The sequence below is a fragment of the Mercenaria mercenaria genome, chromosome 3 (assembly GCF_021730395.1).
Source record: "Mercenaria mercenaria strain notata chromosome 3, MADL_Memer_1, whole genome shotgun sequence".
Taxonomy (NCBI): Eukaryota; Metazoa; Mollusca; class Bivalvia; order Venerida; family Veneridae; genus Mercenaria; species Mercenaria mercenaria.
In genome coordinates, this window is record NC_069363.1 from 39,659,872 (window position 1) to 39,675,891 (window position 16,020).

At 34.4% G+C, this 16,020-nt stretch overlaps 1 protein-coding gene and 1 non-coding gene across 4 annotated transcripts; one reads left to right on the forward strand and one right to left on the reverse strand.

The window, feature by feature from the left end:
* Window positions 1-560: 560 nt before the first annotated feature.
* On the forward strand, window positions 561-14,293 carry LOC123525824 (uncharacterized). 3 transcript variants are annotated; one of them, XM_053538260.1, is made up of 2 exons: window positions 561-880; window positions 9,846-14,293. In XM_053538260.1, the coding sequence occupies exon 2, from the start codon at window positions 9,869-9,871 to the stop codon at window positions 11,276-11,278; it is 1,410 nt and encodes a 469-aa protein (XP_053394235.1). In that variant the 5' UTR covers window positions 561-880; window positions 9,846-9,868; the 3' UTR covers window positions 11,279-14,293. The 3 variants fall into 3 exon arrangements, with proteins under 3 accessions (XP_053394235.1, XP_053394237.1, XP_053394238.1); XM_053538262.1 differs by lacking the exon at window positions 561-880 and adding an exon at window positions 890-1,045; XM_053538263.1 differs by lacking the exon at window positions 561-880 and adding an exon at window positions 5,365-5,388.
* Trnat-ggu (transfer RNA threonine (anticodon GGU)) lies at window positions 3,189-3,260 on the reverse strand. The gene has a single exon. It is a non-coding gene; the product is annotated as a tRNA-Thr (tRNA).
* Window positions 14,294-16,020: the final 1,727 nt, after the last annotated feature.

Below are 16,020 nucleotides of genomic sequence, written 5' to 3' on the forward strand. Positions count from 1 at the left end.
TTTAATGTTCACATGACCGAGAACGTCATCTACAGCATCTGAGCCTAGCATGAAGTTGTGTTTTTTTTTTCTTTTCACACAAAGATATTATAAACTGAATTTGACAAAGATATACATGCAATGGAATATTTCACTACTATGTTATAGAGTGTCACGCTCTTTTTCATCTATTTTACTTTTGAACAGAAACAAGAGGTTCTTTTTATATTGTGATATTCTTACTTTTTACCTTTATGCTGATATTAATGTGCTATCCTTTTTAAAATATTTTCTGCAGCGAAATAAGTAGGCCAAGTATTGTATACAAAGAAAAGATCCTATTTTTATCTGAGATATTGCCCATTTTATCATGATAAACGCCATTACGATGGATATTTGTTTTTGCTATGCCCGACGAAGATGGAACTTTTTCTTTCTGTACAACACCGGACGACAAAACTCGTGCGCTTACACCCATACCGATACACCACGCAGTTTCATGTGCAAGTTATATCTTGCTAACAAATCCTATTAAAACAGTTATGTATATGTTATCCTTGTTTAAACTGTGTCGGACTATTAATTAATCTTCTAAAAATACTTCTTAAATCGTATGGCAAAATGAACTAGCCGCGGGTTAAAGTCTGTTTTAATACTACCAAATTTTATCAATAAAAATACCTGGACCGGTTTGGCCTCAGTGATCAATTTCAAAAGGTTTTTCACATGACGTATGATAATTATTTTCTTTCACAAATCCTCTCTACCGTGTACGTGTAGACATTTATAGAATTTCTATATCGACCTGTGAACAGAGGATCAGCAGCGGAACGGGACGGCTAATATTTACATATTTCTGAATGGATTTATGTGATTAAACGCAAAATATTCACAAAATAAGGTTAGAATTTAATATTTTCATACTTGGTTTAAACATTTTACCTTTAAGAAGAGGTTGTTTATCAATAAGTAGGTGAGAATTGACGTAACTTGGCGACAGGTGTGTCAGTGTAAATCCAATATACATGATAAGCATATAATGATTGTAACTGGAATTTATAAAATGGTAAGATTCTTTTTGTATGAAAATCGAATATACAAAAATACATAAATATAAATATATTGATATATTGTCCGTGTTTCAGCACGGCTGTTTAGTGTAAGTTTGTAAGCCTTTTTAATGATGACCAAGAGAGCAAATGTGCTATAGTATAATATTTGTTTTAGTCCGGTTTTAGTCCGGTAACCTTAGTGTATACAAATGGCATTTCGATTCATTGAATGTGTAAAAGTGTAAAAAATACATAAATGACGGCTCTGTAGTATTTATTATGTGTAAGTCTAGCAGTCAAGTTTTCAATAATTACTCTAAAACTGAACAATATAATTTAGCTGAATTGAGAAAGAAGCTAATTTCGTATTCCTCATTTAATTATGTACACACCAGTCTAATGTATAAGATGGAGCCCTTTAGTGTAATCTTCAGTAATACAGTTTAATACGTCTGTCTGGTTATGTAGCTAACAATTAATAATTCATAAGGGAACTTAGCATTACATACATTTTTAACTTTTCCTTTAAACCCGTAAAGACCCCGCTGTTTATAACAATAGAAGTATAACATACATTTTTAATATATTCATTAAAACCTTTAAGACACTAGTCTAAATGGCGTTCTACATTATACACGGGCGTTTATAAATAATTCATAAAACAGCATAACAGTATGTCATGTTACCGGAGTGTGACGGTACTGTACTAATTACGTCTTGGACATTACCAAGTTGCAGCCAGTAGCAGGCCGGATCTTTCCTCTCCTTTCTATCCATAATGTATTCTTAATACACGTATGAAATATCTTTATAAAGATCCTATTGAGCTCAAATATTGAAACGATTTTATTCACAGGGTAGAAGTTATTTCAAATGGATTTTACAAAAGGGATGTTTTTGTTTAAAGATACAAAAACTGAATTTCAGTGATACAATGTAGCGCTGATTTTGTTTAGATATATAGTTTACCTCTTTATTTTTCACATTTTGAATAAGTGTTTTAGAACCTTTCGATTGAACGATACCTTAATGTTCCAAATAAGTGATAATATCGAAATCTCGAGACTATCGATGTCTCGGACCTGTATATCAGATGGTAACAGCAAAACTCGGATACAATTTGATAAAACATCAGTATTTTCACCTGTTCATTAAACACTATTAAAAACAACAATTAATTACTTTCTATCGTTATCGTACCGGTGGATGCCAGTTTACCCCCAGTTTAGTATATGCAAAAAGTTTTCTGTGATTGGTTCTTCAATTCGTCCTGTAGTTATGCATGCTGTATACTCACTTCCGAAGTTGTAACGCATGTAGAATATGTGTGAGAAGCCCATGTTTTGACATCAGTTAACCCTTTTGATGCCAACAATTTAGTCAATATTTACAATTTTACAATAAAAATGCCTGTAACAAACCACCAGTTTTTTTTTTATCGTGTTCAGTCACCTCATGTTTATACTGACGCTGAAATGATATACCTATAGCAGTAGAATGCTGATAGTATGTTTTTCCACCAAAAAATTTAAATAAAAAACATAGATGTACCCTCCTTTAAGTATAAACACATTTCAGCCTTTTGCCTCTTTGCATCTATATTGTAACATATCAGTTCAGTTTTAATTGAATATATTTATGCCCTTGTTCATACATACTATACAGCAGGAAATGTTGATTCTAAAACTCATTTATACCTTCAGTTTTAATCATTAGTCATATTGATTACCTATTTATTTACAATTCCTGGAACGATCGGCGATTTAAAAGCGCATTTAATGTAATGATTTTCAAAAGGAAATGATGAAGACTTTATTAAGAGCATCTTTTATTACCTGCACTTCTAAAGAGATACCACTGCTTCATTAATACCTGCTAAGGGTTGATCCGGATATATGTTTTAGCTCTTTAATTCACAGTTTCCTTATGGAAATAATGGAAACTCTGTAGGTCAGTACACACGTACTTTTAAAGCTCGGCTATTCGAATGATAGACAGAGGCATTGCATAGGCTTGTTTCCCAGTAACAAGCAGATGGAATAGCACTTATGCAGTGCGGTGATCTTACGTGCAGTGCTTCCATGACGTAGTTTCTCATATTTATAAAGTTATGCTACTTTTTCTACTTCGTATGTGTCACAGGGTGAGAAAAATGTGCAGCCAGACCGGGACTCGAACCCGGGGCATCGGAATACCGTTCCGATGCTCTACCGACTGAGCTACCCGGCCGCCTACACACTTTCTACCCGTTTTAATATTGAAGTCCTATTCCGTGACACATGCAAGCTGGCATCTCAGCAACCAGTAATTGAAATCGATTGGAATTGTTCACTGTGATGATCTGACATGCGTTGATTAGGTTCAATAACTCTAATTTACACTTTTACAAAGTTATGCCTCTTATTCTAATCAGCATTTCTTTAATAGAGATTTTGTATGTAAGCTAGTATCGCAGTGATTGAAACTTCATCACTTGTTATTGTGACGATCTGACAAGCAAAGCGAAGGGTCCATAACTCTATTTTGCATTTTACAAAGTAATGCCCCGTTTTGAACTCGACTAGCTTTGTATCTCACTAGCAACTATTGGGAATGGATTGAAACTTCACACACTTTTTCTTCGTGATGATTGACGTGCAGTGCAAATATTTTTTTTAGCATTTTTTAAAATTCTTTTTTATTTATATTTATTCACATAACGTTTAGCAACAAAGATTTTGAAATAGTCGGCCGTTGCTGTCCCTTCAGCAGCTCTTGTTCCTGAATTTGTTCAAATTATTAGATTAATACTTTTTATCGTGTTTCTGTATCTGTTAACATTGTTGCTTTAATGTATTCGACATAAGGCTTTTTAAGATAGGGCGTTAAAACCAACAGAGGTCTAGGGCACACACACCCTCGTATAACACCGGGCCTTGGCTTCATTTAGGGTGATTCATGTATTTACATTCAAGCTTAAATAAATTTGAATAAAGGTTTCTAGCGTTCTGATGCATGTGATTTATGTTAAATCACTTGTCGTAGTAAAATGTGCAATAATTGAAATATGAATATTTCGTGACATTTGACATCAGGATGTTCAAATTTACATTATGCATATTATAATTGCCTTCTCAATAGCGATATTTACAGTCACTCAGCTTGCGATATTTTAATGCAGGGCGTGTCAGTCACGGTTTTAAAGTATTTCGAAAGGAACTGCGATACAGGTAGTTTATGTATATTTTAGGTAAATTGCCCACGCACCCATTTCTTTAGATGATCTTTTACAATTTAAGGGTATTTTTAATTCGTTAAAGAATACCTGATACTCCTAATCTTGAAACTAATTTATTTTAAAGCTAAAATTAGAACAGTTAGAATGACAGAGAAAACATTATATATGTATGACCCGGATACAAAAACACATTTCTACACTTACCCGGGAACGTTACAGTAGCATTTGATATGTTTTGAACGTAAATTCGATGACCGCATTAAAATAAGCTTCTCTTTAAATAAGGCATACATAAGACACCCTCCTCCTCCTCCCCAACCTCTACATCGTATAATCGTATGTACTTCCATGCAGAAATAAAGACCTCTTTAGTATCATTCATGTCACAAGGGAGTTTCTTTGCAGTTCCGTGGTCAAGTAGTTAAGGTCACTGACTTTCGAATCGCTTGTCCCTGCTGGCTCACTGAAGGTCGTTATTTCAACCACGATGCCAGCCCGTGCCTGAAGCAATATCCGGAGGGCCATCCGGGGGTCTTTCTCCATCATTAAAAGTTGGACAGTCGCCATATGTAATCTAATACCGTGTTGCCGTGACAAAGCAAAACCAAGAACACGTGACGATGATAAACAGTTCTCTGTATTTGGTTGTTAAGCTATAGACTTTTACGCGACAGGTTCTTGGCAGTTAGAAGAACTTCTCCCATTTTCTGGCAGTGGAAATACGTTTTTGCTTAAAACACGTTTTTGTGTGTGCCCTTTACTTGAAAGTCTGTAAAAACATGTAAAACGCGTCACAGTACATGGGCATTTGAAAATGGACATCTTTCTTTCAGATCGAAGTAAACGTGACTCAGTGTTCGATAAGAGATCATGACTGAATCTCCTATATATTAGCAAATGTGTGTTGACCTGGTAAACCGAGATATTTTGAAGAAACTGGACCGTAAAACATAGCCTTGCTCCGTCGTCTTTGATCTAGATAGTCATGGTCAATTAAGGACACAGACGGACAGCCAGCGGGTCTAAATGTTAGGTTATATAACTAGGATACAGCCAGGCTACCGTGATCTGAGAATACCCGTGTATCTTGTTCATCTGTATTTTTACAACAAGGAATGTAATAATAGATCGCGTGATCAGGTATTATATAGCCATATTTTTATGAAAACTTCGACCGACCGTAAACTACACAGTTTAAATACAGGGTATTAAATTACTGAACACATATATAATGACTTGACTTTTCTTAATATACGTTTGTTAGTTTAAATTATACTTATTTCGTTACACAGTAATTAAGGGTAAAAAATACTTGCTTACGGATGGAATAATTAATCTGGGTCATCCGTGTTGGCGTATTTTTTTTATAATGCCATGGATGCCTCATGTCAGGTTACAGTTACGTATCTGCACAAAAAGCAAATTGTAAAATGAAAATAACAGTTCGCACAATGCACAAAACAACTGATAAATGCACAACAACCCTAAAAAAGTGTGCTGAGTAACTTGCCAAATGCACATAACTTACAAAAGTAAACAGAACAATTAACAAAATAGACAAAACGCTTTGTAAAGGGAATAGCACAGCTTTTGTACAGCACAACCTTTTAAGCACATACAACAGCTTAAAGACTATAAAGAAGAACTTTTAAAGTGCACTTAACAACCAAATAAACAAAACCTGAAAGAGGCAATTAATCGATGCTTCCCATGCGATGCTGCACATTATATCTATATAGTTACTGAGAAAAAAACGTTTATTCACGAAAAAATTATTTTAGTTCTGCCCGCACCTCAATTTGCAAGTATTTACATGTATCAGTTTTGTTTTTAAACGTTAAAAGTTATATGAATTTATACTTATGATAAAAAGGCGTTGTTGGGTCTGTGACTTGGCCTTTTAAAGAATTGTTTCGAATAGCCTTTCAGACAGTCAGAAATGTGAAGAACTATCTTGTTAATTGTAATACCCTATTGTATAGTATATACATTTAGAAAAAGATTTTATCGAAATGAAATAGCTGAAGTTTCATTTGTTTGTATACTTGCTTTCCATACTTACAATATATTCTTTGTTCGTATGCCAGTTATCATTCATCTGAAAAAAAAAATCCGCTTATAAAGACAACTAAAAGAAGACGACAATTAAATAGAATATTTGTAGAATTTTTCGGCGAACGCCGTCTAAATTCGTTTTCGTTACCTATGCCACGTGTCTTCAGTTTGCAAATCAAACTACTTGAAAACGCATTATAGATAATTTATCAAAATGAAAGATTTATGCAACACTCAGCCTGATTGGACGAGAGTGTCAATTTCTTTCACTCTGTTGATTGTGCTACGCTGAGTGAAATGTAGAAAAAGCGTTTATCCTAAACGACGCTGTTCACAGTTTTAAAGCTAACTTTGGCTCAGTATATTTAGCAAGAATATTGATATATCTCAAAATGATAAGTAAGTTTAATAAATATGATAAAAACCTGTTCAAATACCAACATATATCTAATTAAAGAAAGAGCTGAATACGGCCTGCGTATTACATGAATAAGGGTGTGATAAGAGTCGTTTATGTAGAGAAGTGCTTTTTAAAAGATTTTCCTTGTTACAGTTGTCGTCTGTATATGAAAAGGTTTCTTGCTTTTGTGACTTATTCAGATTGCATATTAAAATGAGTACTTGTTTGCTTTGATATATTTGTTATAAATTATTTAACTGATTTATTAAATATGAATATTTTTCTTTAGTATGGTATGCAAATATTGAACTCAGTTGAAATCTGATTTATTATATATATATGCTATATAATGACTGAATCGCATTACACTGAAATGAAGGTACGCTGCATACAGTTTATCTATGTGATATGACTACGATCAAACTTTGCTTATGAAACAGAAATATTGTAATAATTACAATTGTATGTTTTGCTTGACCTTCACTTTTTTATAGGTGTGACGTCATTGTCCAAAGATTCATGAATAGCGAATATGCATTTGTTAAAGCGGGATCAGTTGGCCTATTTTAGAAATAAATAAAAATAATAAATAAAAAAAAAATCCTTTAATTGATTTTTAGCTCATCTGATTTTTTGAAAAAAAATGATGAGTTATTGTCATCACTTGAGCGGTTGTCGGCGTCGGCGTCGGCGTCGGCGTCGGCGTTGCTTGGTTAAGTTTTATGTTTAGGTCAGCTTTTCTCCTAAACTATCAAAGCTATTGCTTTGAAACTTGGAATACTTGTTCACCATCATAAGCTGACCCTGTATAGCAAGAAACATAACTCCATCTTGCATTTTGCAAGATTTATGGCCCCTTTTGTACTTAGAAAATATCAGATTTCTTGGTTAAGTTTTATGTTTAGGTCAACTTTTCTCCTAAACTATCAAAGCTATTGCTTTGAAACTTGGAATACTTGTTCCCCATCATAAGCAGACCCTGTACATCAAGAAACATAACTCCATCTTGCTTTTTGCAAGAATTATTACCCCTTTTGGACTTAGAAAATCAGTTTTCTTGGTTAAATTTTATGTTTAGGTCAACTTTTATCCTAAACTATCAAAGCTATTGGTTTAAAACTTGCAACAGTTTTTCACCATCATAAGTGGACCCTGTACAGCAAGAAACATAACTCCATCTTGCATTTTGCAAGATTTATGGCCCCTTTTGTACTTAGAAAATATCAGATTTCTTGGTTAAGTTTTATGTTTAGGTCAACTTTTTCTCTTAAACCATCAAAACTATTGCTTTAAAACTTGCAACTGTTGTTCACCATCATAAGCTGACCCTGTAAAGCAAGCAACATAACTCCATCCTGCTTTTTGCAATAATTATTGCCCCTTTTGGACTTAGAAAAATCATTTTCTTGGTTGAATACTATGTTTAAGTCAACTTTTCTCATAAACTATCAAAGCTATTGCTTTAAAACTTGCAACAGTTTTTCACCATCATAAGTGGACACTGTACATCAAGAAACATAACTCTATCCTGCTTTTTGCAAGAATGATGGCCCTTTTTAGACTTAGAAAATCATGGGTAGGACAATATTTCTATTATACAAAAAAAATCAGATGAGCGTCAGCACCCGCAAGGCGGTGCTCTTGTTTCTCATGTATTCTAATCAAACTTGATTTGTAGCATTTTTATTAGGCCCGCAGCCAACTTTGTTCAGCTGGGACATTTGACCCCTTTTAGGGGCTGCTAGAGCCAAAACTAGAAATGCCTTTATACAGCGTCTCATGAACAGCTTGGTGGATCTTTGTCATACTTGGTCTGGAGCATCATTATAAGGTCCTCTTCCAAATTTATCTATATAGGAACTTGGGCCCTATTAGGGACCACTATAGCTAAAAGTAGATATGCCTTTCTTCGCATTAACCACTAAAATGTAATGGATTTTTATCAAACTCGATGTGTAACAATATCGTAAGGTCTCCTGCTATTTTGTTACAAATGGGGATAGTGACCAATTTAGCTAAAAATATAAACACGTTTAATGACCTCTTCTCGTGAACCGCTTCATGAATCGTCATCAAACTACTGCTGTAATTATTCGTCTAAGGATAAACGAAACAAAATTGCAACCCTACCAAACCTTTGCGAAAAATTGAAAGAGAACCATTTAAATTGCTAAAGTGCGATGTTTAGTTCTGCAATTTGAAAAATGTAAGATGAAAGATGAATGTTAGATGAAAAATTCAGAAACTTCTTCCCTTATTACAATTCGCCGACCATCATTTTTAAAGATATTTCTTGGTTATATATGTATTATGTTGTAGACTTTAAAGACCTGCTCCAGTCCTACCTTTTAACCTTAAATTGTCACTGAAAAAGCATGAAAATCCTGACTATGATTATGAAATAAAGTGTGACGCATAGCCTTTTACTGTTACCTATTGTAATCATGGGTTGCATACACACAATAGAATTTGAATAGCCGCGGAGCAGGGCTTTAATTGTCCATCGATATTTACTGTTACCTATTGTAATCATGGGTTGCATACACACAATAGAATTTGAATAGCCGCGGAGCAGGGCTTTAATTGTTCATCGATATATAATGGATGTGGAGCAGAATGCATGGTAATTCCGTGCAGTTAAACCAAAATTCGTTTTGAACAATCTGCTCTGACACTAATTCCTACCCAAAAATATTCTTTTTTATGTAGTAGGTAGGTCAGAGTTCAAAATTGAATCTAGGTAAAAAGAAATGTCTGAATAATAGATATTAGCAACGAAAAACCAAATTATGACACTTTTAACCTATATCCCCTAAATCGAATTGCCATTCGACAGGTGAACCTGTTATATTTTACTTTAATTAAAGGGGACAACCCGCAGATAGAAATGATTAAAATATATCGTGACCTGCAATTTGCTGTGATGTTTAGAGGATAGAGAAAGGGAAATTTATATTTGAATAAAGAACACATTACAAAGAAGGAAGTAACTGCTGCAATAAGAGGACAGGTTCGGTGTTTATTATCTGATGTTTTATACACTAGGACAGTGCAGTTCGGTTGTAGTTCCTCTTTAAATATGGATGGATGGGTGTAAATGCGATTTGCATTATTAACTCGCTAATTATTGATCTAATTTCAGGATTGTTCTGACAAGCTGCGATCATGTCTGACCGGAACATCCGGCACGTAGAGGACGTGTTTGGAGGAAGAGCGAACGGTGTTGGACCACATAAGTCACAGAACATTTTAGACCGGAAAAGTAGCTTTAACATGTTCAAAAACAAACAGGCTCCAAGACCACCAACAGGTCAGATGCCTATGCCTAAAATCGGTAATTATCAGCCAAAAATTTTGCTGGAAAGAACACCGGGCGGTGGTGAACCCCAATTGACAAAGCATGAGCATAGGGAAATTATACACCATGCACAAGTGCACAATAATGCAGCATCTGCACCATTAATAATGGGTGATAAGGATGTACCTCTTCGTATTGAAAATGACGTTGATGAATTAAATGATGACACGCCGGTACCAGCACCCAGACTGAAACGACGCGCACCAACAGCTCCGGAAGTGAAAAACTCTGAACCAGTCATAAGTAATCCACTTTTTGGCAGGCCTATGTCGCAAAGATCAGACGAAGAAAGATTTGAAATGGACTTAGAAGAGCAAGGAGGTGATATAGACTTCGGACACGGACTTGACAATCCAGGATTTCATTCCAGAGAAAGAAAAATCAGTGGATTGTCACGTGATAGAAGTGATAGTGAAGCTTCGTGGATTGAAGAAGAGCATCAAAGAATCCAGCGTGAACACATGGACAGCAAAAAGGGGATAACGTATCCCTATATACCACCACCTGATTATGAGGATGAGGAAATGACAATGGACTTTGAGGAAGATTATGAACCAGTTGCGGATTATAATAGAAACGGCAGCTCTGTTTATAGAGAACTCGAAGGGGATGATTTTGGGAAGTACATGCAGGAAGACGATTATGAGTTCGACGCACCAAACAGACCATTACGGGGTCCTCCACCTGGGGGTCACGGAGGACATTTCATGCAAAACAGGGCCCGACCTGTTCCGAGAACAGCAAAATCAAACAGAACTATGGACAAAAAAGTTGCAAAATCTAAGAAAAAACATGCACCTAGTGAACCAACTATGAAAAGAAACACTATACGCGATTTTACATTCTCTGACTCTAAAATCGGTTGGGGTGATAGAACTGTGAAAAGTACATCAGCAAAGGGACGATACATCAAACACAATAAAGACCGTATGCGTATTGATAACGCAGAAACATTTGGAGAACAAAAAGATGGTCCGGGCTCGTATGAGGAGTTCCTAAGGGTAAAAAATGGACTTCCATTAGAGAGCCCGAACAGTAGTGACAGTGGTGTAGATACGGGTGAAGAAAGACACCATAGAGACATGTATCTTCACAGCCAACCAAAACAGATGAGAAATGGGAAATATGAACACAGGCCATCATCAGTGTGGCAAAGACTAACATGGAAGTTCCGCAAAAATCCTAATGCTCATAGAATAGAATCCGAACGATTGTGATAATGTTTGGTTTTTTTAATGGAAATTTTCGGCTTTTCGAGCTTCTATTTTTGGTACGTTGCGTCATATGTTAACTAAAATTTCAACGCGATAAATGATAAGCCCGGCAGTAAAACGTGCTAAATATATCAATGAGGGATCAGTTGAAAGAAATTGTCAACTATATGGTTGTTTGACGTGACGTAGTGACTTTTTGTTAGAATTTTGTGTTCACGTACGTGAAATTTGTGCTTGACTGGTTACTGGATTTCGCAGCCTAGATAGACGAATATATCCACTGTTTTTACGATGGTTCAATTTGCATTGTTTTAAAAGGTATAGAAAAAGTGATTTTTTCGAGACCTTCTTTTAATACATGTAAAGTGTTGCTACAGAAGGATTCAGACAATTGTCTGTTGATAATTCTAAGATCATCAATGGTACATGATATTTCTTTAAAAGATAAGTAACCAAGATAGATCTAAAATGTTATTTTAGAAGCAACAGATTCAACATGTTGATTTTGCAGGTGTCAACGTTTGAAGAACAGTGCAACAAGAACATAATACTCGTGTGTTTTTTGTTTTATTGAAGCTTGTTGCTCAATGTAAAGAAAGAGGTTTAAGAGAAATCCTTGCGATTATTTTTGACGGTATTTAGATGTTATCTGCCTGGTTGTATAACGTCCTGACATTTATACATTCAATACTTAATATATACTAACAACTTTTTTTCGGTCGATTAACTTCTTGTAATGAATCGAACTGCTATTATGTTGTACTTTGTTGACATATTATACATCTTTAGAGTGTAAACATTTCGTGGAACCATGTTAAGCCATGTTTGCGTATTTAAGGCATTTACTAATTTATAATTGTGCTGTAGCACATTAATTTGCTATATATGTAAGTCGTTTCACATTAAGGTAATACAGTTAAAAGTTTTAATGGCACATCTTTCAATTAAGTATGTCATCAATTGTGCATTTACCAATCACGCCATTGTTTATTAACTGATGTACCTGTAAATGGAGACGTTAAAAATACTTTTTGCCTGGCTACGCTTGTAAGCCTTCTTCAACAAAATACAGTAAATTTTTGTTACTTAAGTAAATACAGACAGTGCGCATATTTATTCAATGGAATCATTGAGCCATTGTATTTACCTAGTATATCATGACGAACTGCACTCAAAGATCTAAGATTTTACACGCATAATATTTGATGATTATTTCAGCTGTTTAAACTGCCTTACTCATATAATATGTTAATTATATAATATCAATTAATGTGTTCATATAGCGGTGTGCCTTGTGTTAAATTTCATGCATCGTTGTACACCGCCGAAAACGTCGCGTATATCTGGAATTGTGTCCGGAGGACATACTGTTTTTGGTGAAGTTGTTTGTCCCGCCTTAGCTCAGTTTGAGGTCGAGGTCGAGGTCATACAGTGAGATCTATTATCAAGTAGGCGGTATTTTGTTTCCGCTCTGCTACTGCTTATTCTTTCAAATCAATTGCAATGACTAGGCCCAAGTGTTGGGCTGAACGGATACATGAAGGGTCAAAATAGGAAGTAGTCTGGGTGCTCCCTGTACCCTTTTACCACTTCTTAATGGATGGCACAAGTGTTTTTTGCCATATTGAGACAACGTGTAATACACAACTTTCAGTCTTATCTGTGTTCAAGACGAACATTTCTGTGTTATAGGCAACCATTACATTTCTATTCACGCTTTCATTAAAATCAGTCTATTGTTTGTATTTTGTTACATTATCATTTATGTCTGTGATATTAAACCTGGGCAAGTTAAAGAATATAAAGTGCTTGTGAAGGAACTTTACCAATAACTGAAGCAAAATTTTTAGGCTCGAAGTAATTTTTCATGTAAACTTTCATAATTACTATTTCCTGGTACCAGAAAAGTCCTAGACATGTATAAGATATTTTTAAACTGAACATATCTATTACAATTAGATTTGCAAAGTGGAAGCTACGAAAGAGAAACTTTCATACGGTGTTTTTAAGGAAATACTTCGGATATTTTACATTGTTTTAAGGTGCGTGTCCCCAAACTTGCGTCAAATTTTCCAAAATTGCGAACGTACGTTCATTTGCTTTTGAGTTTTTAGGAAGAATCTATTGATAAAAATTTGCAGCGTTTGTAAAATATGTAAAAAATCTACACTTTCTACTGCATTAGAAAATGCTGTAAAATAGTAGGGACAAGTCATACTTTCATTTATTAGTAAACCAGTTGCAAAGAGTTTAATAAATTAGGAAGACTGTTGATACTTGACATTCTTTTGTCAAACTTGTGAAAATCCATTTTTTTGACTGCTTGAGAAAGTGCTGTAAATTAGTAGGAATTTTGCTTTATTTGTCATGGCTTATTAGTTTATGATTGAACATTCTGATATAATGTTAAATCTGAGTCATGCTCCTTTAATACTCCTTATAATTAAATATGGTGTGTTTGTACGTATGAAATAAGGAATTTAAAGTCATACATCGTGTATATATAGGGGTTCAACAAAAATATTTGTTGCTTTTTTACTAAAAGCAGAAAAAATGTGTTGCAAAATATTTAAATATTTCTATGTTTATAGTGTAACTTTATACATGTACTGTTATTTTATATGACTTGTTATTGACATACCTGTAGGAACAGGTATATTTAAAAATAATTATTTAGCAATAATACATTTTTTACCAAATACTATGTTTAACCCTTCCTGCTGCATAACTGTTTTGCTCAATAATATGACAAAGTATTTATCAAACGATATCCTGATTGGGAGAAATTACATTGTACAAGTAACAAAATGTCTAATTGGCCATTTGTATGTTGCGAAGAGCAATGAGCTTTATTTGATATCTTAAAAACATTTGAAATACATTCTTTAGTTTAAGGTGGCCGGTTAGAAATTTTGCTAAATTGATAACGTTTCTTTTTGTTTCATTCGCTCGTTTATGAGTATTTAAGTTCTTTGTACTAAAAAGTACATGATGTATAGAATAAATTATATGAATGTTTTTCATGTTTGAAATTTATTTGATTTAATCAACGTTGAGGTGTTCCTTACTGGAAGCCCATGCAACTTTTTCGAAATGCATTAAAATTTCGAGCTTTAAGGAATGCCTTTTTCTTGGAACATTTTACAAATGTGCGAGTGTTTTAAACAATATTCGAGTGCTTGCATTTCACCAGTACCATGCACAAAGTCTTTATTGGCAGATGGTCTTTATTTGAAGGTCTGCTTAATTCCATGGATACAATAAAACAATACGCTGCAAAAATGAAACCAGATACAGTTAATTTACTAGCCTGCTTTCATAAGTTTGGCGGTACTTACTTTTTCAGTCATTCCTGCGATGACCTTTAGCGGGAAGTTCCGTTTTCAAATTTTGTAAAGTAATATGGAAATAAACGACTGTACTTCATAGCGGTGTTTTAAATTTCATTTCGTGATAAAAAATTACCACACAGGTAGTGAAACAAGATGTGATTTCAAGACGCACATTGTGCTTGTAATTATTGTGAATAGAGCACCAGACTTCCAATAAAAAGGTCATGAGTTTAACACTCCAGCCACACAAAGGTCTTCTTTAGGACGGATTACACCAAACCGGAAGTGACTACTCAGTGTTACATGTGAAGTAGTCCAAAATGTAGTTCCATGCTATGGATTAAATCTGGTATAATGAGTGACATGAGGAGGTGACAGTTACATTTTTGGCTTTTTTATTGCATATTGTATTGAGAAAAGATCTAGACCATTTTCATTGTGAATTTCCTATAATAAGTTTTATTCTTTGCGAAAAATGTCTACCTACGCGTAATTACTAAACGGCTGTTTTCATGGGGGCATTTTTAGAGGGTGATGTTTCTCAGAACAGATTATTTTTCTTATATACAACATAACATGTCAATATTTTTCTATTTTTGATAAGAAGACATGTTATACTAAATGACCATATATGGTTTTCATATCATTGAAATGCTCAAAAGTGCTGAAAATGAGGTCTGAATATTTTGCTGTTAATATGAAATAAATAAGGAATTGAATTGGTAGAATGTTACCTAAGTTTAGTTATCAGTTTGACAGAAGACATCGCATCTGATGCCATTTGTGTTACACAACTGATTCACGTGGATAGGCTGTAAGTTGTATTTGGATGGTGTTGAATGTGGTTAACTCACCTAAATGAAGTTGAACAATTTCTGAAATTACATATCAACATGAAGTAAACATCTTTTTTTTTCTTCACTGATTTTCATATACGTAAATATGTGGTTGATAGTTTACTGCTTGATGCAAAGTACGTATTTTGACAATTTAGCTACAAAATCTCATTAAGTGACATGGTATTGAACATAATAATTTGTTTTTTTTTATTATATGTTACTTATGATTTACGTTAATTGAAGCAATCAGGTAGACGCCTAGATACAAAAAGCATAAATGTATAACAGTGCCTGACTGTCAAACCGTGTCGTTATTAATATCTTTGCGTTTTGCGCTAATTGACAGATGATGCGCAATGCAGTGACTTTAAGTGATATATCCTCGTAATGAACTTATTCACTTCCCAAGTGCCATCTTATTTTGCATAAAATATTTCTGAAACAATTTATGCAATAAATCAAACCCGGCGAATTAGTGCTTCCAGTGCTGCTCTTTTATGCAGTTTTATGTGGAAGGCCGGTTCACCATGCAATTTGCCATATGCTAAATGCTAATTGTTAAATGCTTTATGTC

Bases quoted from the DNA above. Each gene is read 5' to 3' on its own strand.
- LOC123525824 (XM_053538260.1), top strand. From the start codon at position 9,869: ATGTCTGACCGGAACATCCGGCACGTAGAGGACGTGTTTGGAGGAAGA.